The sequence below is a fragment of the Periophthalmus magnuspinnatus genome, chromosome 21, assembly GCF_009829125.3.
Source record: "Periophthalmus magnuspinnatus isolate fPerMag1 chromosome 21, fPerMag1.2.pri, whole genome shotgun sequence".
Lineage (NCBI taxonomy): Eukaryota > Metazoa > Chordata > Actinopteri > Gobiiformes > Gobiidae > Periophthalmus > Periophthalmus magnuspinnatus.
Genome location: NC_047146.1, coordinates 8,684,300 through 8,711,722, shown reverse-complemented (window position 1 = coordinate 8,711,722; position 27,423 = coordinate 8,684,300). Strand labels below are relative to the sequence as shown.

Genomic DNA, 27,423 nt, shown 5'->3' with positions numbered 1-27,423 from the left:
AAACACATGCACACACACACAAACACCCCCCCTCACCCACACATACACACGCACCAAATTGGTTCCTCCAAAGTATGCACACTACTTCAAACCTCACGCTTTTACTGACATTGGTTGAGAATTTCTTGGTTAAAAAGACCATATCTCAGAGTCGATCTCGCTCAAACTCCCTTTCTTAAAATCAACATGAAGAAAAGCAAAAACATTCTGAGTTGAATTTGATGTTATAACACAGACATATGGGTTTACATTCTGTATTTAATTCCAGTGTTTAATTTACGCCCTCTTGTTAAACATTTAATTATAGCAAACAATAGTTAGAGTTTGTGGATGTGTTTTTATAGACATCATTATTCTTCCTAAGCTCCGGCTCACTCTGTAACTGTAGTTCAGGAGTGAATTTTCCAGTACTGAGGCTGTGCCAAGTGTGAAAGACATCTACCTCACTGTAGCTCTCTGTAATGATTCCATGTAGTCACTTCCCTCAGTAAGATGAATGACTTTCTGAGCAGATCTTTACAGAAAACGCTACATTTTGCCTGGTTGATATGATCTGTGCTGTGGCTGCAGGGGGAGGCTACAGGACAGGCCTAATCAAATTCTCAGCAGGATCTGTCTTTAATGAAGTTAGGATGTTCCAGTCTGACCTTGGCAGTGCAGGTATTAGAGCTGTAAGGAAACCTCAAATATAAAAGCCTCTGTATCGTTAAACACATCGAGTGCGTGTGTGAAGCATAGACTGTATATATAAATGGACATCGCTAATGTGCTAGTCGCCGTACTCCAAATAGGAAGGGGTGCACTTTTGGCTCCATCTTTCTATAACTGCTGCTGTCACGCTCATCATTTTGGTCTTAAAATGTTCGTATTAACCCCCTCTACATGATCCTGGTGTTTTTTATTTCACAATTGTGTCCGTAACTAAAGATCTGAACGTTAATAACAGACAAATCAGGTGACTTCTTTCCCCGAGGTCGCTCCCATTAGCGTTAGCAACAGGTTTGATTGACAGCGTTGCTAAACACCCCCTCCCTTCTAAACCAGCGATGTGGGCGGGAAGAGGCGTCACCTTCAAACGCCTCGCTCCGGATTGGTTCTTTGGTCGTTATGATACTCGTGGCTGCAATTCCTAATTTGTAACTCTTGTAAATTTGCCCTATAACCGCTCTAGCCTCGATGAGCTTCATTTGACTGGAGCCAAACGCTATGGCCGACGTCACACTCACATAGTCCACTTCTTTATATAGTCTATGGTGTGAAGGATCTCATCACATGACGCTTTATGGGACATTTGACTTTGAGAGTGATTGTGCAGTTTGTTTTTTATTTTCTTGCATTTCTTTCTTTTTCTTTATCTTTATTTATACAGGGGAACCCAATGAGAGCACTTGGGCTCTCTTTTCTTAGGCACCCTGTTTAAAATACAATACAAGCAGAAAAAACAAAGTATCCAAGACCATATAAAACATTAAAAGCTGGTGTAGGTGTGTGTATAAAACCTCCTCCACCACATTATTAAATTGTGATTTATACCGATCATGAATGGCAACTTAAAATCAGTTCTTATGTGATAGCTGCTTTTATCAGGTTTAAAGAGAGTCAATAGAGATCAATAGGACGCCCATAATCCTTAGAAAACATGTATTATAAATTACCCCACCATTTTATTTGCTAATCTCAGTGGTAGTTACATAGTAACACAAATCCACTGACATTCATTCCTGGCAGCTCCTCCAGGCTCACTCCAGAGACAAGGAGGCATGCCTGGCTCCGTTGCCCTCTGAGTGCCCTGTTCTCCCTGCGAAACTCAGATTAGGTAAATGAAACCCAAGCGACCGTGCCTGCAGTTTTACAGTTTTGTTGTGCCCACAGTTGTGTGCAGTCATGTGATGAAGCGAGAACTTGATTGGCAGGACAGAGCATGGCTAGAACAAGCCCTGTGTGCAGTCAGTCTTCTGCTCCACATACCAGTAGTGCCAGGCTGGTACTGTTGCTAGGGCCACATTAACATAGTGTCAGCTGCTTTTTGTCGAGCATTTTTAGTTAAAATATTGGATGGTTGGCGGTAAGATTATTTAGATTGAAATCAAGATCTGATCCTGGCCTGTGGCGATCTACAAATATGGTTCGATGTTGTTAAATTATGCTGCTGTATGCTCAGGCAGCTGTTTACTTCTTCTCTTCCTCATCCTATTGGTCAGCCTCTGTCATTCTCTTCTCTGAGTCACTTATATTCAGTCACATTATATTCAGTTCAATTTTTTTTATATAGCACATTTAAAAACAGCTTCAACTCCCGGAAGTGCCTCATATAAGTCAGCAAAAAAACAAATTAACATACAGATAACACGACACATAGGAAAAGAACAATAAAGCATCAAGATATTCTATTTAGCTAGTATTAAATGCCAGGGAGAAGAGGTGTGTTTTCAGTCTGACAGGCAGAGGGCGCTGTTCCATAGTCTGGAAGTATAGGGCTGCAGTAAATCCCTCAACCCATAGAGTGAACACATTTAAACACAATAACATTTTGAATTGCACCAGATATGAAATAGGTTCTAGCACTACTGCTCAAATTTCAAACTTTATTATTATGCTAAAGTTAAGGCTTCATACTGAATTAAACCATTTGTGTGGACCAGGTCTCCAAAACTCCCAACTCGTTTTTGTGTATTTATGGTAGACAGTGATTTTTTTTTTACATTTTCTATTTTATCTTCACACTCAAACACAAAACTTAATATGGCTCTGAGTTATTCTAATGTATTTAACAGAAGCCTTCCATGATGAGAACACAATCAAGGCCAGTTACGTGCATTTAATAAGCATAATAGATGGTGAAAGCCTTTGTTGCTGATGCACTGCTGGTACTTAAACACAAAGAACAGGCTCCCATTGGCCTCCTCCATCATCACCACAGCCCATTGAAGCATAACGTGGCCTAACATCTGCATGGAGACTTGAATGTAGGTCACTGTGAGGCAGATGTGGGGGAGGAAGAGGAAGGTGAGACTGGTAGAGGAAGGTGAGAATGGTAGTGAGGAGGAAGGCTCTCATTATGTCATCGTGTCGAAGCCTTGTGTAACCGCTGATGTGTGAGACTCATTTACAGACAATAATACACGCTATACTTAGAAACTCTGCACTCCTGGCAGCAAGATAGATTTTCAATAAAGCCTGTGTGCTATATAGTTTCTTCCATATTTCCCTCGTCTTACCGTTACATCTCACCGGGGAGCGCTGCATCACGAAACGACGTCAGAGAGGCGTCTAATTGTTTTGCAGAAGCACCAGAGGACATACCGTTCTTCATATAGTGAGCATGATTGGCAGAGATTGGAAGTAAGTAGTGACAATTTGCTATGGAGCCCTCTAGTATTACAGCTATGAGAGTGAGATTTAAAAGTGACTGATATAAAGAATTGGATTAAGTTTAGTTGTAAGTTAAAGCAAGACTCACGTGGCCTTTGTGAGTGTTTTGGGGGCATCACTCAACTCTGAAGGTTCATAAATTCTTGTACCAAATCATTGACCCATGTCTAGAAACTGGAAATGACCTTTCACCAATGCAAATTGTGGTTTATGGATATTTATTGACCAAGCTAAACAGACGGCATATGAAAATAAACTATGCAAATGCAGGTTTAGACAAACTTCTAAAGATTAAAGATCAGATAGAACTTAGAGTTATCTAAGGTTATGTGTTGAGTCTAAATTGATTAAGCCAGTTTATGATGTGTTTGTATCTTAGACTTTATATATAAATGGACATAGCTAACCTGCTAACTGCACTTCAGCTCCAATTCACTTTCTATTGAGAAACTGTTGCCAATTTCTCCATAAATGCTGCTGTCAGGCTCATCATTTTGGTCTTAAAATGTTTGTATTAACCCTCTGTACATGATCATCATATTTTTATTTCGCTATTGTGTAAATCAAGATATGAACATTAATAAAAGTGTTTGTTATTTTGCCTAAAACTGCTAACCCTGTAGTTTAGGTCTGTGCAGGGACATCTCTAGACCCTTTTTACCGGGGCACATTCCTCAGTATAAATAAGCTGTGCCCCAGTATGGAAAGACCCAGTTTGAGCAGGAGGCAAGTGCCAAGAGCACATAATGACATGAGGAGAGCCCTGCCCCTGTCTGCAGATCACAATAAAAGCTATACTGTCTTTGGGGACAGATTATAACGTTACAGTTCTGTGATGTGTCAGATACAGCAGGTGTGGGCGGGTCAGCACCACTGTTCCCTCTAAACTGCGCGCATGCGCAATTGCGCACTGCTGACACGTACTCCGCGCACAGAAAATCTGTGCTGCGCACAAAAAAATCGAGCCGGAATTGAAAATAAAATAAACACACAACAAGTCATTCTGCGCTATTTTTCAACGTGAGTCAGTGAGTGTGACCGGTGACGAGCTGCTCCAGACAATTATGTGATTCACATACGTATTTGCGCAGCTTATCCACGTCATTGACAGGCTCCTCATGCGCCACTACCAGAGTTTTAGCCGATGTGGAGTGAAAACTAATGATGCTAAGTGTTTAACCCCTTAATGTTCCCACGGCCCGCCCTCGGGCGCACTGTTACGCACTGTTTTGCAACACTTTTGCGTTTTAAACATGACGAAACGGACAAAACAAAGGAAGGACGCGACCGAGGACACAGGATGTTTGTACAAGTTAAACTAGAGGCATCTCAGACCTGGAGCGGTTCGTGGAACCGAGTGAAGATCTCACGATGGACTCAGGAGCAGAGGACCTTTTGTGCTGATGGACTGGATGCTGTTCCTGATCGGTAAGCGTGGTTTATTCTGCTATTGCCTTAATTGTGGGTCAAATATATCATGCGTAATTATTAGCATTAGCTAATGCCAATCTGCGCCCCCCCCCCCCCGAAGTTGGTCCGAGCGGGACTCGATCCTCCAACCTCTGTCACAGAATGAGTGTCACACTGTCACATGTACAGTGTGTTCTGAGTTTCCAGTGTGTGTTTGTTTACATTTTGAAGTGTGTGTTTGTTCACTGTTTGCAGTGTGTGGTTTGTAAATATATATTTATTTTGACCCATACCACTTGTTTTGAATATATTTTATATACAAATACACATTATATATTGTGTTTTGATATGTTATGTAAATGTACAGTAATAGAGCAGCTGGGTGTGCAGATACAGATTCCTCTCAGTGTGTATTGGTCGTTGAAAACTGTCACTAGTTTATGAGTTGTAAAAATCAAATGATCGTGTCATATACTGAAAAAGAGTTAACGGACTGTCTCCCAGACACAGTAGGACAATCTCACTCAGTCACAGCAAAAGCTTCACACAATGGCTTATACTCATAATACAAGTCAGAGCTTTATCATAAAAATCTTAAGTGTGTTTTCAACATTGGAGTTTACAGTTGTCTTGGTTTGGTTGGAAGCTCATGTTTTGCCATAGTTAAAATGAAATATTTATACTTACAAAAGCATTAACATACTACACAGGTCATGAGCAAGATTTTTGTCATTTTCATTGTGTAAGTGGACTAAAGCACTTAATTAAAAGTCTTATAAAAGAAATGTAAATGCAGTAATTTGATTCTTTTAATAAACCATTTAACTTGGATGGATGTGATGCAGCATGACCACAGTGCACACGTCTGATGTTGCTCACATTGGTCCATGGGACGCTCAGGGAGTTTGTGTGTTTGCTCAGACTCGTGAAAAATTAGAGGGAACTTTGATCAGCACACAAGCATCTCCTGAAGCTTTGGAGCAAACTTAAACAAACCTTAAGCAGCAAAGTGTAAAGTTTATAAAATTAAAGTAACTTCACAATACATTTTTTTTTTTTGCTGTTTTAAACATCACTGCTGCAGATAACACTATTAACAGATCGATCATGGGGCGTGCTGCCATTGTCAAGACGACTGTAAAGACAATACCAGGGAAAGTCTGACAGTTTGGATTTGAGGGAGGTAGTGCAAACAAATGAAAATAATAGAATACTAAGTCTGGATGTTAGTAGATTCAGGTGTGAATCATCCCTTAATGATCAGCCTAAAAAGCTAATGATTCACTTGATCTTCGTTAGTCAGGTATTTGACTGTTGACACACATAAAGACACTTTCCTTTTGTAAAAGCATTGTTTTTTATTCAAACGCTCCCTGTGAAGCCTGAGCCAGATGTGCTCCAGGCACTGTGTGCAGGACACTTGAAGATGTTCTACAAAGCTCAAGCTTTTAGTCACTTTTATTTTCTGAAAGTCCACCTCATATTGGCATAGTTTGATTAAGAATAGCTGTGTGGACTCAATAGCACAAAGTACTGCGGCAAAGTTTCTCACTGTATTTCAGTTGGATTAAACGCAACATAAAATGTGAGGCCAGGTCCTAACAGATGTTTGAGTTTTTAGTTTTGTCAAGACTCTGGAGGGTCTGTCCACAGCCCAATGTGAGGCTGCGACTCACACACAGGGGGCGCTCAATACACTGAGTGTGCTGGAGATCAGGGGCGGAGCACAGGGAGGCAGCAGAGGGCTGGAGATTCACTATCACTGGCACAAGAGTTGGACACAAATGATCAGTAGCTTGTGGCAAACACACCTTAGGTTTAATAAATGTCCTATAGTTGTACTAATAATAAAACTGGTAAAAGCCTCTTAGGAGATAACTCTCTGTTAGGCTGCTACATGCATTGATTCATCTAAAATCTGCCAGATTACAGGAAATTACATCTGTTTTGTTCAGAAAATGAAGGTAATAAAAAATAAATGAAAGGGGTGGTGCCCAGTGTAGCTGCAGGTCTAGTGACGTCCTTGGGTCTGTGCAAACATGTTCTGAAATGTGATTCTTGTATTTGTTTTATTTGTTTTTCAGTTCATATTTTGTTCTATTTTTTGTTTTGTTTTTTGTTCTGAAACTGTGGAAGCTCACATCCATATCATCATATTATTAAAACATTAATCACAAATCTAATCACAGCCGCAGTGCTTTGTGGATTAAATCTTTTTCCCAAAGTGTTCATCTCTCAGCCTGACCCAGCGGCCGTGATTAAAACCTTCTGTATCATTAGTCTGTTGTTACAATATAATGTAATGTGTTCATAGCAGTAAATGTATTCATACATTTGAGGCATAATCTTTGTCTTTTGCTACAGATTTTCTTATGTCCTCATGTCTGTACACTTTATGCTCTGTCTTCTCTTAACAGCTGCTTTTTGAGGGCTGTAGAATGGTGGTAAAGGGCAGTGGACTCCTCGGAGAGTTCACTCTTCTAATTACCGGTGCTGAGATGTAATGTCCGATGTGGTAATAACAGCCGTCCCTCTGGGGCTCAAACCTGTGGCCTTGTTAACTCGCATAGAGACCATTTACTGTGACTACGCCTCCCCCAGCTCTCTGTTAACACAAAATGACTCCTGATATCTCCGACTCTCTGAAGATCAGGTTTCTCATCTCTGAAAATGTGTCCACAACCGCAGAAATGTACAACATGAGAAAGAGCTGCAGTGTGTTGTGGCTCCTGTTGGTTAGAGCTATCATGGTCCTAAACACATTATGTGATCAATAACAGTGTGTCAGGGAATGCAATGCTAGAGTCATCATAAAGCGAGAAGGATTTAGCCAAACGGATCTTATTACTGAAGGGAAAAACTGCTCATCCATGTTTTATAGGAGGGACATCTTCAAATCACTAAGATGCAGTTCTTCTGTTTATAACGACATGAATCATTTACACGATTAGTTTGTCTGTTGTCTGTCGTACAGTACAGTGAAGACAGTTACTTAGAGACGGCAGTTTGATCTTAGCTCTGACCGGTTCATGTTGTCATTGTGTCCTTGGGCAAGACACTTGAGTGAGCATTGGCGAGGGGCAGAGGGCACAGATTGGCAGCCTCGCTTCTACTGAACAGAAGTATCTTACCATCACCAAGGTTGGAGTGAATAAATAATGCATGGAACTTTAAAGCGACTTTGAGAGTTTGGAGGGTAAAGTTATTTATTCATGCAATGTGTTGGGTTATTTAAGTTATTAATGTAATATCTTTAATTTAAAAACATCTACTGCCCACATGACACTTAAGTCAAGGTTTCTGCTTCTTCATGGCCTCTAGCAGTGGATATAATATGAAACTTGGGTGGTTGGTGTGTAGAAAACGCAGACTCTTGATTAGATTCACTTAAGTCCCCCAGATCAATATCCAGATGTGAAATCGCTGCACTGTACCAGAGCTTTACAATCAAGATACATTTTCTGGTCCTTTGAGCGTATTTGGTCCCATGCGGAGAGGATGGAGGGCTTCAGGGTTAATCGCAAACAAATCCAATTACATCTGTATGGAAATTGCAAACGCTGCAGTTTTTCAGAAGACGCTATTGTCCACTGCAAACCAAATGTCCCGTCTCCATGTATTTTAGACCTATGCACGTTCTGAATTCCCCTTTCACTAGCCCCAACATAACAACAATCTTATGAGCAAAACCTCCCAGTTATTTTTCCCTCCATACAAATTGCGTTTAAATGAACAGTGTTTTGTTTATATTCGTCTTCTTCTTTTCCCTCTAATGAAGTCACTGATGTCTGGCGGCACAATTTCCCATTTCCATGCATCTCTCCAGACTGGCCTCCACCCCCTCTCCATCTGTGCCACACGTTTGTTGTTGCATGCACTCAAGCACACATCCTGATGAGTGCCAGGTGAAAGTGAAGTGGACGCACACGAGCTCTCTGTTGAGCTGCAGTGGCTGTAGACTCATTGGTTTGTGTTAGACTTCGCCAGGGGGGAGTTGGGGAAGCTAGCTACTATTTCCCAGGTGTAAAAACGCATATTTATCACATTCTACCCCATTTGACACTTGTGTAGATAGCATACCAGATGTGTCTCATTCCTCCCCTGGTTGTATTTCCTTTTCAAGAATGTTTATTTGTTGTAATTATACAGTATTTAATCTGCCTGAGCTACATACTAATGTGTACAACCCTGATTTGTTTGGTCTTGTGTGTTATTTGCTTCATAGAGATTGATTTCCAGTACCATACTTCTTCATTTGGACCTTTTAGAAGCATCAAAATTACAAACTGCGCAGTAATTTTTGGGAATACGAGGTCATTTGCAAACAGAAAACCTCCATGGGGTCTTAGTCTTAGTTTAGCTGTTCATTTTCCAGTCTTCTTTCAGATGCTAATATCGTGAGCCTTGAAAATGCACCTTGATTTCAAAATCTCAAATGTAATCTCAATTGCTTGTCAGAAAACCCACAGTGGTATTTCTGTAAAAGTGTTCTGCTCTGCTTCTGATACGTCCTCCTTCTTTCCTGTAGGGCTCGCTCTGAATGTGAAGGATAAACTGTTCTTTTTGCACATCACAAAGGGTCTCTGAGGTGTGAGCATAAACCTGATGGTAGATTCTGTTTCAAAGCCTTGGGTAGCTGCAGTGAGGAACATATTTTTGTATGGAATTTTGCATGGTGTTGTACAGTAAAGCTGTAAGATTATGGAAAAGAAAAATCAAATGGCTATTTTTCTGTTTTTGGAAAGATTGCAATTGAGATTAGACCTTTTGCTTTCATATTGCTGAAGTAAATATGGCCGATAAACGATAATATTGAAACCAAACGATAGGAGAATTATCCCCAAAGAGTATTCTAAATGTACAATATAAAAAAATGAGCTGCAATAAATAAATAGCAGAATGAAATGCCTAAAAAATGTTTGCTTGTATCTATAATGAATCATAGAAGTTATTAATTCAGCCCTCTCCAGCTCAAATCTTGTCATATTGCAAAAAAAAAAATAAAAAAAAAATATCCCACTACTGCAAAGAAAATGTGCCCCAAAAAAATATTGTTCTGTCTTCCATATAGTGAATGATAAGTCGATACAGTAATTTTCATGACTACCGGTAATTGAGCTTAGATTTGCAATATATGAAGAGTTCATTTGCAAAAACAGAAAAGTGCTATTTGAAAAAGTCATTGGGGGCTTGCAGTTTACTCTTAGTATAGTACAATTTCCAAAAGCCAAATGTATTTTACTGCTTTCAAAATATAATTCCATCCCGTCTTGTTAAAATCCACTATACATGATTGTCATCATCTGTAGAAGATGGCAACAAAAAGAAGAAAACACTTTTTGCCAATTTTTCCAAACAGACAGATCTGCTTTTCTTATTAAACTCTTCATACATTTCCAAAGTATCATTTTGTTAAGAGTCCACATGGTAAAAAAATTAACATTTGAGAGAACAGTGAAATATGAACTGGTACAAGAATCTCATGCATTTTAGAAGATGTTTGTAGAGGCCTAAAATATTTAGTACAGGATTTTCTATCAAAAAGACATTTATTATCAAAACAACTGCAGCCATGGAGATAATTATGCCAGCTCAAATTGCTGTTTTAGTTCCATTGTGATGCAGCCTCTTGTACTGCGCCTGTGTTTTGAGTTTTATTTCCATGTTCCGTAGTGCCTGCCCAGGTGAGGATAACCACTGGTGGCTGCTCCCTCTAGCCCTGCCCCCCTCTGATTCCCAGTGGTGTTGACCCAGTCAGTGGCCTTTAGTGTGGCCTGGGAAATTTCAAATAAGGGCTCTCACTGCAGGACCCACCTCTGCTGCTGCGGGCACCCACAGACAGGAAACTGTAATTAGGACAAGAGTCGAGACCTCCCCCCTTCGCCCTGTTCTCTGGAGAAACGCTCCAAGATTAAGAGCTAGAACTTATAATTACCTGTGGTCGTAACTCTAGCCCCCCAGTCCCCATTTATTCACCTTAATTGTACATGCCATCAGTTATAAAATGTGCAAGTCACTGTACAAATGTGTCCAAAATGTGTTGATTCTACAGTGTTGTACCAGATTTGGACTTTGAGTTGAATAAATAAAGTTGTTTGTGCAGATGGATTTTGAGTTTAGATTATCATAGCATTATTACAGCTGTGCCCGCACGCACGCACACACACATGCTCGCACACACACATGCACGCACACACACACGTACGCACACACCCCTGCACACACATACACACACACACGCACACGCAGAAGAGCATCAGTAAGAGCCTGTCTTTTTTGAAGTTCGAAATAAATGTGTTTGTTTAATAATTTAGGACTGGTTATACGCCTTGGTGATTTATCTTTTCGAAGTTAAAGCTGGTTCTGTTGTTGCACTGTAATTTTAGAATATGGGAAAAGTTGTAAATTTGTTTTTTCACAGTTAATAGCTCCGCTGTGTAAAAATTCTCTGTAAAATTGAAAACAGACGGGCTGTTCTCTACAGGAGGTGCTCCAGCCGCACATCTCCTCACTTTACTAATTTGCTGCGTTCTTGTGTCCTCAGGGTGCTGTTAAATCCCAGGCCAGACGGACATGGAGGAATAATCTTGGTTTGGTGAGTTGTTTGTTTAGCTGTCATTTGGAGCATTGTTTATTTTCGGGGCCTCACTCTGAACTCTGTTCCAGGCTCAGGACTGACCTGAGGGCTACGGCCCGGGACACTGGTGTTTGGGCCTGTGCATGTGAGACTGTGATGAAGTCCAGCATGAGGCAGTGGCGGCGGATGGTGCTGGCGGCCATGTTGGCGTGGGTGCTCCTCTTCCTGGGCCTGCTCTCGTACTTCCTGGACGCTTGGGTGGGGGAGCCGCTGACCTCTGCTGGCTCTTTACTGTCACAGCACCCCGATGTCCGCCGCTTGGCCTCCATACAGGCCGCCTTCACAGGCTTCAGACCTGAGCCTGTCACTGTGACAGCCCCGTACCAGGGAGAAGAGTCCCGACTAGGAACAGGCAACAGCTCCCCCACCCCTGAGTCCAGTGTGGAGGGAACACACAGCCCAAACAGCGCCCCCTATGGAAGCCAAGAGGTCAGTCAACAGGATTATCTTGACCCCCAAAGTCTCGCTGCATGGTCCTCTTTTGGTACAGAGAATGTCGATGGTCCTGGAGCGCACAGTCGAGACAGGACCACCCAACAGAACATGGACTATCAGAACAATGTTAGTAATGCTCACGAGGAAGAGGAGGAGGACGAAGATCTTGACAATAGACTGAGGACTACAGCTCGCCAAAGGGCTGGTGGAGACTCTAGAGATTTGGAGGAGTACTACTTCTCCAAGTCCTTCTCAGTGGTGCAGCGTTTGTGGAGGGGCAAAGTGTCCTCTGGGATGTTGAGCCCTCGGCTGCAGCGTGCCATGAAGGACTATGTGAATGCCAACAAGCACCATGTCGTGTATAAGGGACAGCGTAGACCAGCCCAGAGCCCCAAAGAGCTGCTGTGTCAAATCAAGACCCAGGCCAAACTCACCACTGTGGATGGGTCCGAGGAGCCCTTCAGTTCTTTGGGATGGAAGCGTCTGGTGCCTTCACGCCCTCTGGAGCAATTGTACAGACGTGGAAGTCCAGACTCCTTTAAAACCTGTGCTGTAGTCACCTCCGCTGGTGCCATCCTGCGCTCAGGGCTTGGCAGGGAGATTGGTGAGTAGAATGTACTAAAATTATTCAAGATTTAATATACAGTGTAACTAGGTCAATTTCTGACTGTATCTCCATGTGTTATTTAGGAATATACACAGATACGTTTCCACATTCAGTAGGTTAGCAGCATTTTTCATGGTTCTGATTCTTCCTCATAAACAAATGCAGTGCTCTGACAGTCAAAAGTGTTAAAAGAGCTCTTCTGTGAAAGTGTGTTTGTTTTCTCTGGGGAATATATTATACCCAGTTATTAGGCAACTGCTGTGTGCAGAATTATAAAACAGCTAACACCAAAATCTCCCTCACAGGCAGCTCATGAGAAAGCCTTCCAAGACCCATTTAGGAGGCCATATTTGGAATGGCCATAGCCAAGTATGATTGACATTGCATTAGGTCACGAGATGTTCTCCAAAACACAATCCTCACACCTATTCAGGTTTGGGCCATTTAAAACCCTACCACACAAATCTAATGTGATGTTTATGATTTTCTCTTTTATTGTAATTACTGGATTGATGACAACATCACAAGCAAATGAGGGAACAGCAAAAATATAGTGCTACGAGTACTGTTTGGGACATGTCCTACAGGTCAGAGGCCACAAGTCTAACCCCGTGAAATGCTCCTGAACCTGGATACAGATGGACGATTTATTTATATGACAACAAACATAACAGAACGTGTGACTAAAACAACAGTGGTGATCTAAGGAAATGTGGAAATAATTATGGAACAAATTACTCATTCACCGAGACCTGTTATTATTGAGCCAATTACACTAAACGCAGTTACAAATTCAAATAATAATAATAATAATTTAATCACACAATGCGATGGTCAATTAAAATGAAGGCGGGAATAATATGGGAGTCATGGTAGCCAAACATTATGCCAAAGAATAACCTAAACATGAAAGGCATGTGTGCGTTTATAGATTCACACTAGATTATTTGTGTCCTTGGCTATAGTACTCACACTTTTGAAATGTTCACAACAAAAATACACAAATTGGAAGTAGTCTTATTTATCAACTTTTCTCACACCTCAGTAAAAGTTTTGCCCAGTTTATATTTCTCCTCTTCAGTTGCTACTTTTTCAACCCTGATGATGGAAACCTGTGTTTGCTAATGCTGATGAAAATGTCTAGACCGTTTCAGTTTCTGTTGAACTCGAAGAATTTTGTTCTTCTTCTGACAGGTTTTCTTAACAAACGACATGTTTTGACTTTGTGTCACTTTTTATTGAAAAATGCGCAGCACACCATCACACAGTATATGAGTGTGGTCTTATTTTTGTTTTTTAACAGGCACAGGAAGTGTCAGAACAGGAGGTGCATAACCTTCAAAAATAAAACATTCACATTGTATAAAATGCACTTGTACACATGAGTAATAAAAGTGTGTATGAGAACACAAATCTAAACATGTTTAAGGATCGTATGGGACACTTTTACTTATTGGAGTTGGATCTATTTAGAGTTAAATTAAGACTGAATGTGTGTATGTTCTGGTCAGGGTGAGCTGTTTTACTTAAAATTTTGAAGTGCGATACATTGCTGAAGTAAATATAGATGATAAATGATAATATTGAAACCAAACCATAAGGCAGGATTATACCAAATGTACAAAATTGCAAAAAAAAAAATGAACTGCAATAAATAAATAACAAAATAAAACACTTAAGTAGTTAGTTTTTGTCTATAATGAGCCCTAGAAATCCATAATTCGACCGTCTACACCTCAAATCTCATTGTGGTACAGAACGGTCCCCATGATAAATACTAAATAACCCCCAAAAATGACTGTTCCATCTGTCAAGTATTAAGTCCATATAGTATTTATCGGAACAGGCCTTGGTATAGACATATTTTTACATCATTGAGCTGATTTTAAATATAAAAAAAACTCATCAGTGTAAGACATTTACCCTGCGTGTAGCCTGGTCCTTACATTTTGTACATTGTGTCGCTGCTTTGGGTGTGCACTTGGCAGTTCTTTGGTGAGTGGGGAGTGTGTGAACTCAGTGACAGATGGCTGGGTAGTGAAAAGCAGAACCCCCTCTGGTAACCAATCAGGCGCCTTCACGTTGCATATAGCTTTCTTGCATTGTCACGAGAATTGCACCGCTCAGAGCAAGTGCGAGATGTTTTAGAAAGAACAGCTCCATGTGTTATATTTTGGCCTTGTATATTCCTCGATGTGGGTATGATCCGAGTGGGTTAGACACGATGCAATGTCAGGGAAAATGTTCAAAGCTCGGAGGTTCAAAATCTCTGCTGGAAAGTTCCTGTTGAGAGCGATATGTGAGCTTTATAAGGTCAGCTGTATTTATAAAGATGTGGCTGTGGCTGTAATGCTGTACACCAACAGTTACAAGCTGTTAATTGGCAATATACTACAATCCTCTTGACATTTAAACATTGGTATTACTATGGGGTAAGCGTGGTTTCAAAACAGGCTTGGCGCTGTCTTCATTTGGCTTAATTAATGGCACGTTTTGTGTAGCTTTCGTGAAATAATGAGATTTCATTTTATCTTACCTAAATGTTTCCACTGAAAATTATGTGAGATACTTGGCACAAAAGCTAATTAGTTACAGGCCTGGTCTAATAGAACTGACTTTCACTATATAAAGAGGTGAGCTTTATCAGTTTACTAACACATGTGTAATAGAGGTAAGGGATATTTGGAAAAAAAATATAATATGGCAAATGCTTGTTTCGGAGATGTGCACAATTAGAATATCGCCTTTTATGCAGTATTTGAACCTCAACCAAGGCATTTACTGACATGTCTAGCACATTTTAGATAGAGCTTTCTTTTTTTTTATTCTTTACTTATCAGGGAGCGTGTACAGTTCATTAATCTTACAAAAGAAAAGATGATTTGCACCAGATTTAGCGACTGCTACTTCTCCCTCTGCAGCCTATGGGCAGGTGAACACACATTAAACATACACAGTTCATTACAATTACATTATAAGACAGTTCATGATTAACATTTGCAGTGAAATATAATAAAATGTCCCCATGTCCAACACATGATGTTTCCTCCAGGCCATACAAATATTAAAAAATGTTATGTTCAAGTTTTTGCAGTGAAACAGAACAGTACAAATGAGCTAGACTGATGTGGACACTCTTCGCTATCTAAAATGTGCTTTTTCAAATTTCTAGTAAAATTATTCAGATTAACCGGCAATTTCTGACTGTCTGGAGCTGATTCTACTGTCTGATGGTTTGAAAAGAAAAGGCCGACTGAGCAAAGGCCGAGGACATTTTTGAAACTGTCCACTTTGGGTTCACACAGGACTGAGTGGATTGGGTAGTTTGTTGGTAGATCGCCAATACATTGTCTGATATATCCTCAGAATAATGACAATCTATATAGTATTTTTTGTCAATATTACTGATCTTTAATGTGCAGTAGAAGAGAAATTAACAATTATATTTTGCAAAAGTGCCTGTAATCCAACGAGACAGACTGCCACACCACTGACTTGTTCATATCAACTGATTTTACCACAATATTATGAGCTTTGCTTGTGAAAGTACAGGCTATGTGGAAGTGCGAGATCGTGACATATACAACTCAACTGTACGTTAATCTTTTACATGCAAAGGTACAGTTGACAGGTGCTGCCCGTGCGTCATACTCCATATCAAAGTTTGCATTTTGATTTCAGTCCAAGCGTAAAATAAACCCATTACACTAGCAAGCGAAAGACTACACTACCATATTCAGTGTTGGGAAGTAATTAAATAAATGTAATGAAAATATGTGAAACCGATTTTTAATAACAGTACGGTTTATTCAGACGTTACTTTCCTAAAATGGAGGAAGGAATACTATTTAGGCTCCAAACTGCACAGTATCAGTGAGTAAAAGAAAAAACTCAGCTCTTGTGGTGCATTTTTTTCTTTAATTAGGGATTAAAAATGCATAACAAATAGTGCCACAAAACATAAAACAGTTTGCAACTCAACGTAAACCTACTCTGACATGGTCCACTATTGTATTCTGAATCAGTTATAAAACACATTTTAATGCAGATGTTCACTACTTAGCCGCTGTATACATTTTCAGAGGATTTTAAGACTAGCAATATTACCATACTATTATCCCCCTCAGCCTGGTTATAAGCCTTCTAGTTAAAAGAAAATGCCGTTCATGTTTATCCCCCTTAACACGTGTCTTTAGTGGCAGGGTCACTAAAGCACTCACAGAATAGATTTAGCTTCCCATTGAGCCGATAAGGGTGAGATCATTGTAATTAAGCTGATTAATTATCAATCACTTTCCCACCGTTTCTTGGTTACATTATTCCTCCAGATTTAGCCTCAACGGGAAAATCAAAGTCTATTGATCGCCTCTGTGTGTGTCCTCATTGTCCTTCTGCTTGTCCGTAAGCTCAATACACAAAACACACACAACACTGAAGAATGAAGTTGAAAATGATACAATTTGTTGGTGTGTTTGGGTTATTGAGGGATCACTTTGCAGAGATGAGGATGCAGGGCTACAGTGCGTGGCTGCCCTCATGTGGTCAACTCTGGTATTGCAGTGTTGTTCCATTGTTGCTTATGGCTGGTGAATGACTTGCCTCTTGTCAGGTACCACTTGGTTTAATTTCGCACAGTGGTGAATGTTGAATTAATATATTTATAATGCTGAGGAAGGCTGCCACGCTGGAAGTGTAAACGAAATGATTTATGGTTGTAGTGAAGAAGGACGGGACTGTTTTTGGTGTGAGAATACAGATGATGCACTGAAGACACATAATTGGCTATGGTGGCCTTGAAGGAAACACAAAAAAGAAAACAACAACCACAAGAATTGATCTGACAAAAATTAAGAAATGTGTAAAATTTAGTAAAAAAAACAAACATTGTAAAACACATTCCAAACATTAATAATATCTGTAACAATACTGTATAGATGTGAATACTGGGGTGATAGTCGCTCGGTTGTTAGAATGTTCAATTGCCCCTTCAAATTCCACTTTTAACTTAAAAAAAACATGCACTGACCCACAGGTTGATCACTCATACACCAGTGTACGCAGACACTGGGAGCGTGTGTGTGAATGAGTGAGTGTTTCTTTGATGTAAAACGCCTTGAGGGCCTTGAAGATAGAAACGCGCTGTGGCCATTTACCAGAGTGTCAGAGGGACAAAACCACTTATAAAATCTACCGCACACAACGGAACAGTCCATGTTTGAGGTGCAAGTTTAAATATTACAGACTGGAGTCAATTTTACAACTGTACGCTCCGTTACAGTAGTGCGCTCTGTAGTTATAATGTCCCTTTTCAGTGCTTCCAAGTGAAACTCTTAAAGCCAATTCCTGTCACAGTGGGGGGCGCTGGAAGAGTGTGGAGTGTGTAATGACACTAGCTCCTCCACACACGCTCACGGTGGAAAAAGTCGAGCACAACATTTATTTAAGAATACAAAAAGTCGTTTTCATATAGATTCTGCAGAACAGTTCTATACGTGTTGATTTACATATGGCATACTTTTTTTTCTGGGTCAACTATCTCATGGTGTTCTGCTCCGCTACAAGTGAAAAATATCCAGTGTGTAATATTCTTTCTACACTTCTGTCCATGAGCACCAGTACTCCTTCAAGCCGTTTTTTTTTTTCTTGCAGTACTTAAAATAAAGCAAGAAATATGCCAGCATGAGGAATAGTGCTGTGTATGGACATAAATTAGTTCAGTAGCACCTGACTTCCACCTTTATGTTTACTCTCACTTTACAGAAGCCGTGTTCATCAGACTGAAGGGAGCATGTGGGGGGCATGTGAAGTGTTGTGGACAAGTGTCATATATGTTCCTCTGTGTGCTGCTATGAATATCAATCAGGGTAGTACTTAACCGGAGATTGTGTTTGAGGGCTAAAAAAAAAAAAGCAATCATCTTTTGTGGTGTTTTATTGGTCCGACGCAAAGATGGATTGATTCTCGACAGGTTGGGGATATAACAGGATTTAATTACTAACATCACAATTCATCAAGTGTCAGAAATGATTGTCTGGTAATGCCTTGACGGACCACTAGAGGGCACTTAGGTCATTCTCAGGGAGATGTTCGGACAGTGATAATTTACCTTCTGGCTTTTGTCACGGCAACAGTTCACACAAACACATCTTCAACACATCAAAACAAGAAACCTCTTTGTCTGAAATACGTTGATGTTCTAATAGCTTAATCACAACTGAGATAAAGTTATAACACTTTAAAGGATACATTTTGTCTTCTCCCTATTCCCAGGGGCTGCTTCACACATTTTTTTTGTAGCATCGGCTAAGAGGATGCTAAGGTATACCATAGGTGTTCACATGAAATGCCAAGTGCGTACTCCCAGTCCCCTTAAATGTAGTTGACCTTCTATATATAAAGACTAATGTGAAATCCCTTGTTGTATTGTTTATGTGGCGCTGCGTCTGCCTTCTCCTCATGGACTCGTTTGAAGCTGCTGCCAGACTCTTTTGTTTGGTGCCAGTCTAAAGCGAATAAAAATGGACGCACTTAACTAGAACTGATATTATTTTGTTTTGTTTATCATTAGGCCCATCTTTTCTTTGCGCAAACGCGTGTGCAAACCATAGACTGTATATATAAATGGATATAACTGACCTCCATTGAATGTCGGCCCTCTCTGTAACTGCTGCAGTGAGTCATTTTGGTCTTAAAATATTCGTATTTACACGATCCTAGTGTTTTTATTTTAACAATTGTGTCCGTAAACGAAGAACATTAATAAAAGACAAATCAGCTGCCTTCTTTCACCAAGGTCGCTCAGGTTTGATTGACACCGTTGCTAAGCGCCCGCCCTTTGCCAAACCTTCAACAGCTTCGCTCCAGATCAGCTCTTTGGTTGCTATGATACTCGTGGCCGGATTTCCAAATACAGTATGATACTCAGCTCCAAATTCACTCTCAACGAGCTTCATTTGACTACAGTACTACATTAGTCCACTTTTTCATACAGTCAATGGTACAAACACACATGTATACAAAGGTCAATAGAAACTCATTATACAATAAACACATGGGCCTATTTTGTTGCATATGGATCTTTTAACCTCCAGTCTGTTTTCACCGTTTCAGCTGTATGGAATATTTAGTTTTACTCCCGCATTGTGTCTTTATATTACGACTCTCTTACGACTGTCTCTTTATGACTCTAAATGCTGTTGTCATGGTAAATGCACAAACCTATCAATAAGTTCAATGCATTCATCAGACAGCCATTCTGATGTAAATGTTGTTCAAATTGTTGTCTGAAATACTACCTCTGGATTTCTGAAGTGAATGGTCAGAAGTGCTCATAATGGCACCTAATAGTAGATTTCAGCTTTCTGTTGTGTGATATTTTAAGGCCTTTTCACCATTCAGAACATATAATATTTTTGATTTTCTATATTTTCATCAATCTGAAACCAATCTGAGCAACACTTCTCTGTGCAAAAGTCTATTGAGCACAGGCAGATCCAATGAAGACCAGGCTGCTGATCTGAGTGATGATATGTGGTTTGCCTTTTTAGATACGCACGATGCAGTGTTACGGTTCAATGCGGCACCGACAGATGGATATGAGCGAGACGTAGGCAACAGGACCACTATACGCATCATCAACTCACAGGTGAGTGAGAGAGTGGCTCGTAATGAACAAGAGTGCGTCACTAGCCGGCAAAGCTACATCGCAGCTCTGTGCCAAACCATAATGTGCTCGCACTTTAGTGATTTTTCTGAGACACTGGACTTTGTTGACTTGCTTTAAGTGTATCTCCACTAGATTAGTTTCTTTTTTAAGTTAAAACAAGCTGTATGGAAGATGATTTGTTCTATCAGATTTTGAATTTTCACTCTTAAAAAAACATGTTTGTACTGTTTTTATTCTGAATTTCTGACTCTGACTATGGTGAATCTTTTAAGAAAAACACACTGAAATCCTATGTGTCCAAATTCAGTCAAAGTTTATGTTTTCAAGACTCAAAATATAGGGTTTTTGGAGTTTAAAAAAATCTAAGTCAGAATAAGAAATCTAAAATGTGATGAAACACTTAAGCTTTCATAGATCGAGACCAAAGAACAAAGAACACAGGAGACTAGAGCTATATCAGTTGCCATATTGTAATGTATTGATTACTTTGTAGAATAAAGTTGTTTGGCTTTATTATTTTTTTCCAGTGCTTTCATGTGGCCTATAAATGCATATAATGCTTTTTCCCTGAAGATGTGGACAATTACTCGAAATTGAAAACCAAGTAAAAGCTGAAACATAGCCTCATTGTTCGTGTGTGCTCGGAGCATTTGAAAAGAGCTCTTTAAATAAAAACGTACTTCATGTTCCCAGAATTTAAAAATGCAGCAGTTGCAATGTCCAGTACTACTTATCTCAATCACCAAATAATACGTAACCTCGTATGTTACAAGAAAATGTTGGGTTTCTAGTAAATAACAGTGAGACCAATATATGCTCTTAAAGTGCTCAGTGTTCTTAATGGTTCTTTCATGATTTTCTTTGAGTGCATTTTCCATCACCTCTTTGCAGATTTTGTTGACAATAATCAAAGCCAGAGAGCCATTTTCTCCATGTATAGCTGTAAAATTGCGTAGATTTCAAATGTAGCCTCTTTGTCATTGTGCCACAACAGAAAAAAACTTGTCTCCCTTTCAGATCTTGGCCAATCCTCAACATCGATTCAACACCAGCTCTATCTACAAAAATGTCACATTGGTGGCGTGGGATCCAGCGCCCTACACCGTCGACCTGCATAAGGTGGGTATTACGGCTAATTATCTTACACAAATAATGCAATACATACATGGAAAACCTGCCTTCCATGTTATTTCCCATAGTCAGTTTTGCTATTCAAACAACATTAGTTAGTCCCCTCCCTCCTTCCCACCTCCTCCTTCATATCCTCCTTCTGTTCATATTGATCTCCGCTTCCTCAACAGCTGTCTTTCATGTACCCTTGAAGCAACTCCACCTTCTCCCTTTGTCATAGAAGACAAGTGCCAAGAATTTAATGATTTGACCTACAGCAGCCAAGATTGACTCAACCTTTTCTGTGAACATATTGGAAATGGGTATAGATCTACCGCTCTCTTTTAGAGAGCTAAAATCCACTTATGGGAACTCTGGGAATCCTCAGTTGTGGCTTTTAGAGTTAATTAAAATAAGCGGTAATAGTTGCCAAGTGTGTGGGTTATACAGTAAAGAAGACTGAACCATTATGGGTATATGTATATACACATACATATATATGTTCATGTTTGCTCTATATAAAATTCTGTATAAACGCAGGGTTAGGGTTATAAAGGGCATCACCTCTGTGAGACTAGTGCCTATAAAGAAGCCTTTCCACAGTATTTTCTATTTAAGATCATTTAAAGTTTAATACATGCAGCAGTGGTGGAAGAAGTACTCAGTTTTCTTACTTAAATAAAAGTACAGATACCTGAGCAAAAATTACTCAAGTAAAAAAAAAAAAAAAATCTACTAAAGTAAAAGTATTAAAGTACCTGTTTGAAAAGGTTCTTAAAGAGTAAAAAGTAAAAGCATTTTATGCAGATTTTGAGGTCTTGTAAAGCTATTAATTTTGATAAAGATTTGTGCTGAATTTTGTTCAACAGAAACAATTCTATTGATTGTTTTTTTTCTTAGCTATTTTTCTTTATATATTTTTGTTTTGCTCAAACTATGAACATGTTAAAAATAAAGCCTCAGCCTTTTTAGCAGATCTCAGACAAAAATCAAAAGTACTCAGTCCTGTTCAAAAATGTAGTGAAGTAAAAGTAAAACGTATCCACTTTAAAATGTATTTAAGTAAAGTACAGACACCTAAAAAAATTGTACTTAAGTAGAATACTTTACTACTTTTACTTCATTACATTCTGCTACAGTATGTCGGAAAATAAATCCTGGCAGTTGCAATAGTTGAATTTCTCCATGATGAGCGTTTTATTCATCGTTATGCAAGTTCGTTATGACGTTTGTCTGGCGTACTTTAGTAGCAGCGTTTTATAAATAGCTATTGACACTTTTAGACTTGTAGTTTGTCATCACGCGGTAAGACACTGAAGACAGCGGGAGGGAGTCTCAGCTTAACCCCTGCCCCTCTACTTACGTGCGACTATTGATCCCAGATACCTCCACCTTTTTTGACAACACTTTCAACAGACAGAAGGAGGAGGATATAAAAAGCTGCAGTTTGCTTTACAGATGAACTCAAAGACGGTTATTAGTGGTGATGTCTTGTGTAGAGGTAGGATCTGCAGACGTGCTCGGCTGCTCTAATCGTATACATTAATTGAACTTATTGACAGACTGAAAGGTCATTTGTAGAGTCATAATGCCAATTTTAATAGCTTGAACGTAAGCACATCATGTAATCCAAAATGTAATGAAAGTTTAAGGTCGATATGAAAAAGTCAATATGAACAAATGCAAGCTCAAATATGACTGAGTATTGTCATGATTAGAGGTATAATATTTAACATACAGTGTAATTACAGTTATAATGTTACATGTTGTTCTGTCATTCAGTTTTGAAAATTATTTTTTGAAACCTGTTACCTTTGTTGAATTGAGTTCATTTCAGGATACTCATACTGTTCATTTTTGTGAGCATCTCCCACCTCTTTACACAAATGTAGACAGGGCAGTTTGACAAATAAAACCATTTGCAATCTGTAGAGATCCTTCTATCGTGATTCAGTTCCGCCGCCTTTAGATGTAATTCATAACCACACCTCCCAGTGGTCACACTCTGTCTTTGAGTTCACTAATGACAAGTGTGGACAGGTTAAGTTATATCTTAAATCTTAAAATTGTATGATTTATTAGTTATAAGGTTTAAATCCTGACATAGGATCTAAAAAACATGATGTGCAGGTCCTTTGTTGTTTGCATCACAGAAATTGTTTTCACATCCAACATGAAATGTATTTCACATACTATGTTTGCAGAATAAATTGTCTCTAGCCTTTTCATTTATTTAACAATAAAGGTTACTGATGTTGACAAGTCGTTCTGTGGCTTCATGCATACATTTATATCATGCATGAGCCAACCATTGTTCAAAACAACATAAAGGCAACACAGATGTACAACTGACATGGCCTCAACAGAACAGTCTGTGTCGTAGTGTATAGCATCAGTAAAAGGAGTGAGTGCACTGTTTGATTCATTCAGGTATGCGTACTATGTGGACCTTTTACTTTAAAGCAAAGATGACATTCACTTATTAAATTAAAGGCTTTCCTTTAACTGCATGAGAAGGAAAAAGTCTTGAACATGTTTTGAATGTTTGTGTCAAGAAGCACACATCAGCCTTTTAATTTGACAACCTTAGCCTTTTGGACAGTCCTGCGATTGTTGGTTTCTTTCTCTGCAACTAACTGCTTATCGATCTACATTAACAGATGGAAAGACTTGATTAAACGCTGCCATCTCATATAATGTCCAGAACTGACACATTTGACCCTAATTTACCCAGGTAAAATGCACACAGTTTGAGAGCACATGCTGCCAACAGCAGGACTTTGATGTAATAATTTCAGATGGGGTGTCGGGCCTATGTAACATCTGTAACATCATGGGAAATTTACAGTTTACAGTACAAAAAAAATATCCACATATGTTGAATTTAATCATCTGTAGGGGATTGGCTCATTAAACTTGCCAAACAAATCTTACAGGGAAAAACTCTTAACTGACAACAATCGCTCCTTTACGTTTGAATAATGGCCACTTTTGATTCCAGTTTTTCTTAATTTGTGCTTATAGAGAAGACATTGAACTTTTGTGCTAGACCCAGTACTTATAGATATTAAATTCTAGATTGTGCTTTATTTACACAAATGTCAAATGTCTCCTTACAGGTTCCTTATGTTGTGGAATTTCTAACAGTAAAACCCTTAAAAATATAAAATCAACAGAGAAGTTGTCTTGAATCAAAAAGTCTGGTTTATTGAATCAACTGAGCGCACAATTGTCAAAGAGCTGTTGTCCCTAATAGTGTCGTCTCGCCCTCTGCTGACAAATGAAAATACATACAGTGTCTTTATACCCTAAAACAATCATATCGTCCAAGTGGCTGGAGGACGCTGGACGCACAAACAAGAGATACACGTGTACATAACAACAGATAGTATTACGAAGGTTAGGTCAAAGAAATCCATAACAATACAAGTCAAGATTTAGGGAAAAGAAAGCCATAACACTTATTATAAACAGTTATTGGTATTTGTCAAAAGATAATCTGCGTATTTTTCTCTTCTTTTGTTTACGCCATGAGTAAGAAGTGAGCGCGGACAATCCAATTACAACATAGAATTCTGACCTCAATTTGGTCTTTTTTATTGCTTCATTTTGTCATTTTGTCTCACTGTTGTTGCCCCACACCTCAGAAACATCTTATTTAAGGAGAGAAAGGTTCAAAGGTTCAGTTGAGCTGTGTGTGATGTGAGTTTGTCTGCAGTGTCCTGTTGTCTTAACTAGTTTTCTACTGTTAACTTGATTTTCAGGCAGTTATAGACTTTTATGTGCGTTATTAAACTGTAGCAGCTCTTTCACATTTTAGATGTGTTTTGAGCTTTTACAGGAGAAAATGTCATTACCAGTGGGGGAAGTAAAAATAGTAAAGTACTGTACTTAAGTAGAATTTTTATGTATCTGTATTTTACTAGTACATTTTACAGTGGATGCTTTTTACTTGATTTGACTACATTTGAGAGCAGTATCTGTACTTTCTACTCCCCTACATTTTTGAACTGGACTGAAAAGTAAAAAGAACTTTTTACATGATTTGAGGAGTTATTTTTACCATGTTTGTGTTAACATCCTGACTAAAGTTTTTGAGTTCAAGCTTCGATTTTGACCAAACAAAAATAAATACACAAAATTCGTAAGAAAAATTAAGAAATTGATTCGTATTGCTGCTGTTAACCAAAATATGTATAATTTTGAATCAATATCACTAGATTTACACTTTAACAAATTAACGATGCTTGTGTGAAATACTTTTACATTTTACATGTTTAAACAGGTACTTAAATACTTTTAATCAAGTAGATTTTTTCATGTGATGCTTTAACTTGAGTAACTTTTTACCTCTGTGTCTGTAGTTTTACTTAAGTAACAAAACTGAGTACTTCATCCACCACTGATCTTTACTGCCAATAGGCTTGTCACGATAACACATTTTGAAGTACAATATAAACAAAATATAGACCATAAACGATAATATTGAATGCCATTATACCCCTGGCACAACGACCCTAAAGCAGCATTTCTCTCATAAAACTATTCTCTATGTACAGTATTCTTAAAAACCATGAGCTCCAAGAAATAAATGAAATAAATTCGACCTTCTACATCTCAAATCTTCAGAAAAGTCACAAGAATTTACAAAACATTCTCCAGTAGTGCAAAGACAAATCTAACATGCCTACTGCAGTCCCATGCCCATAGTATTTATCGTGACTGCCGTTGACACTCATATAATGTTGCCACTCTCTAATAAACTTCCAAAGGTTATGATGTCACCTGCATAACCTCAAATATAAATCATCTTTTGTCTTCTCCAGTGGTACGTCAACCCGGACTACAACCTGTTCGGCCCCTACACGGAGCACCGCAAGCTCCACCCAGACCAGCCCTTCTACATCTTACACCCCAGCTTTGTGTGGCGTCTCTGGGATGTGATCCAGAGCAACACTAAAGAGAACATCCAGCCCAATCCCCCCTCGTCGGGTTTTATAGGTAAGGCATATGTGTACATAGACTAAGCCCTGACTCGTGCTGTCTACATCTGGCATTCCCTTTTCTGTTCTACCCTTTCTGTCCTGTTATCTTTCCCTCCTCTTGGTGCTGGAGAGGGGGAGGAAATCTACCCACCACACACAACCTGCCACACAAAAGGCATGATGGAATTCTTATCTCAGCAATACACAATAACATTATCAGTATGCAGCGGCGCTCTGTGAAGCAGCACACATCTATGCAGGAGGCACGGGGAATCATGGGAAATATTGGACACTCCCCTGTGTAGAAATAACACCCCCTGGCATGTCAATATATAGCACTCCGGCACTTGGACGTTTCAATATGGCCCTGGTCAATCGCACAGCTGCACAATAACGACTTAAGTTTTTGTTTATCACCAAGAAGCAGACAAATTTATGTGTGCCCCACAATTCCCCGGTAAATATACTTGTCAAGAGTTTATTCGTTTCCTTGACACCAAACACTAGACAACATTAATTATGGGGAAGTCTAATAAGTGAAAGGGGGGGGGGTCACTTCTTCTTCAGCTTCTTCTGAAATGGACACAATGTAAGCTACGGTGTAAATGTAATTAAGGTTCTATAGCAACAGTAATTAGTATAAACAACAGATTTTAAACTGTCTGTGCTGTGGCTTTCAATGCAGCTTTGTCAATTCAGTGGTAGCGAGAAATCATGGCAAAGTAGATGGAAATTTGCTCTCTACAGTCTAGATGGGAAATTATTGAAATTTTGTATAGCAATTATCATTGCCAAAATAATTTAATTTCATTTCATTTATTTTTTAATATTTAATAGAACAATGTAAAATTACAATAAGCGCAAGGGCGAGATGCTTGTACCAGATTCTAGCTTAATAGCTAATTTCCAGTAGTCCTCTGTTTCTGTAGTCCTCGGGGGGGACACACACATACCCAATACAATTTAAAATGCACACCTGTACAACATTAAAATTTACATATCCACAATATGATTTAAAATGCAAACCTGTCCATGTAGGAACTTAATCCAATTAACATCCATACCGATATAATCCTATTCACACTCACCCTTCTGTGTCCGGTAGTGAGAAGAGCACAGCTAGTAACACATTCATATGCATACTTTCATTCATTTACATCAACGATTCATTCTTTTAGCTAAATGTGCGCACATGTTTGGT

The 27,423-nt window shown here is 39.2% G+C and overlaps 1 protein-coding gene across 2 annotated transcripts in view; it reads left to right on the top strand.

The window, feature by feature from the left end:
* Positions 1-27,423, top strand: part of st6gal2a (ST6 beta-galactosamide alpha-2,6-sialyltranferase 2a) — a 50,949-nt gene that overhangs the window by 16,179 nt on the left and 7,347 nt on the right. For both annotated transcript variants that reach the window (XM_055230432.1, XM_033986838.2), the window contains exons 2-6: positions 11,327-11,377; positions 11,449-12,458; positions 20,009-20,106; positions 21,145-21,246; positions 26,064-26,238. In XM_055230432.1, the coding sequence (XP_055086407.1) occupies positions 11,516-12,458; positions 20,009-20,106; positions 21,145-21,246; positions 26,064-26,238 (1,318 nt within the window). In that variant the 5' untranslated portion in view covers positions 11,327-11,377; positions 11,449-11,515. The remainder of the gene's footprint in view (positions 1-11,326; positions 11,378-11,448; positions 12,459-20,008; positions 20,107-21,144; positions 21,247-26,063; positions 26,239-27,423) is intronic.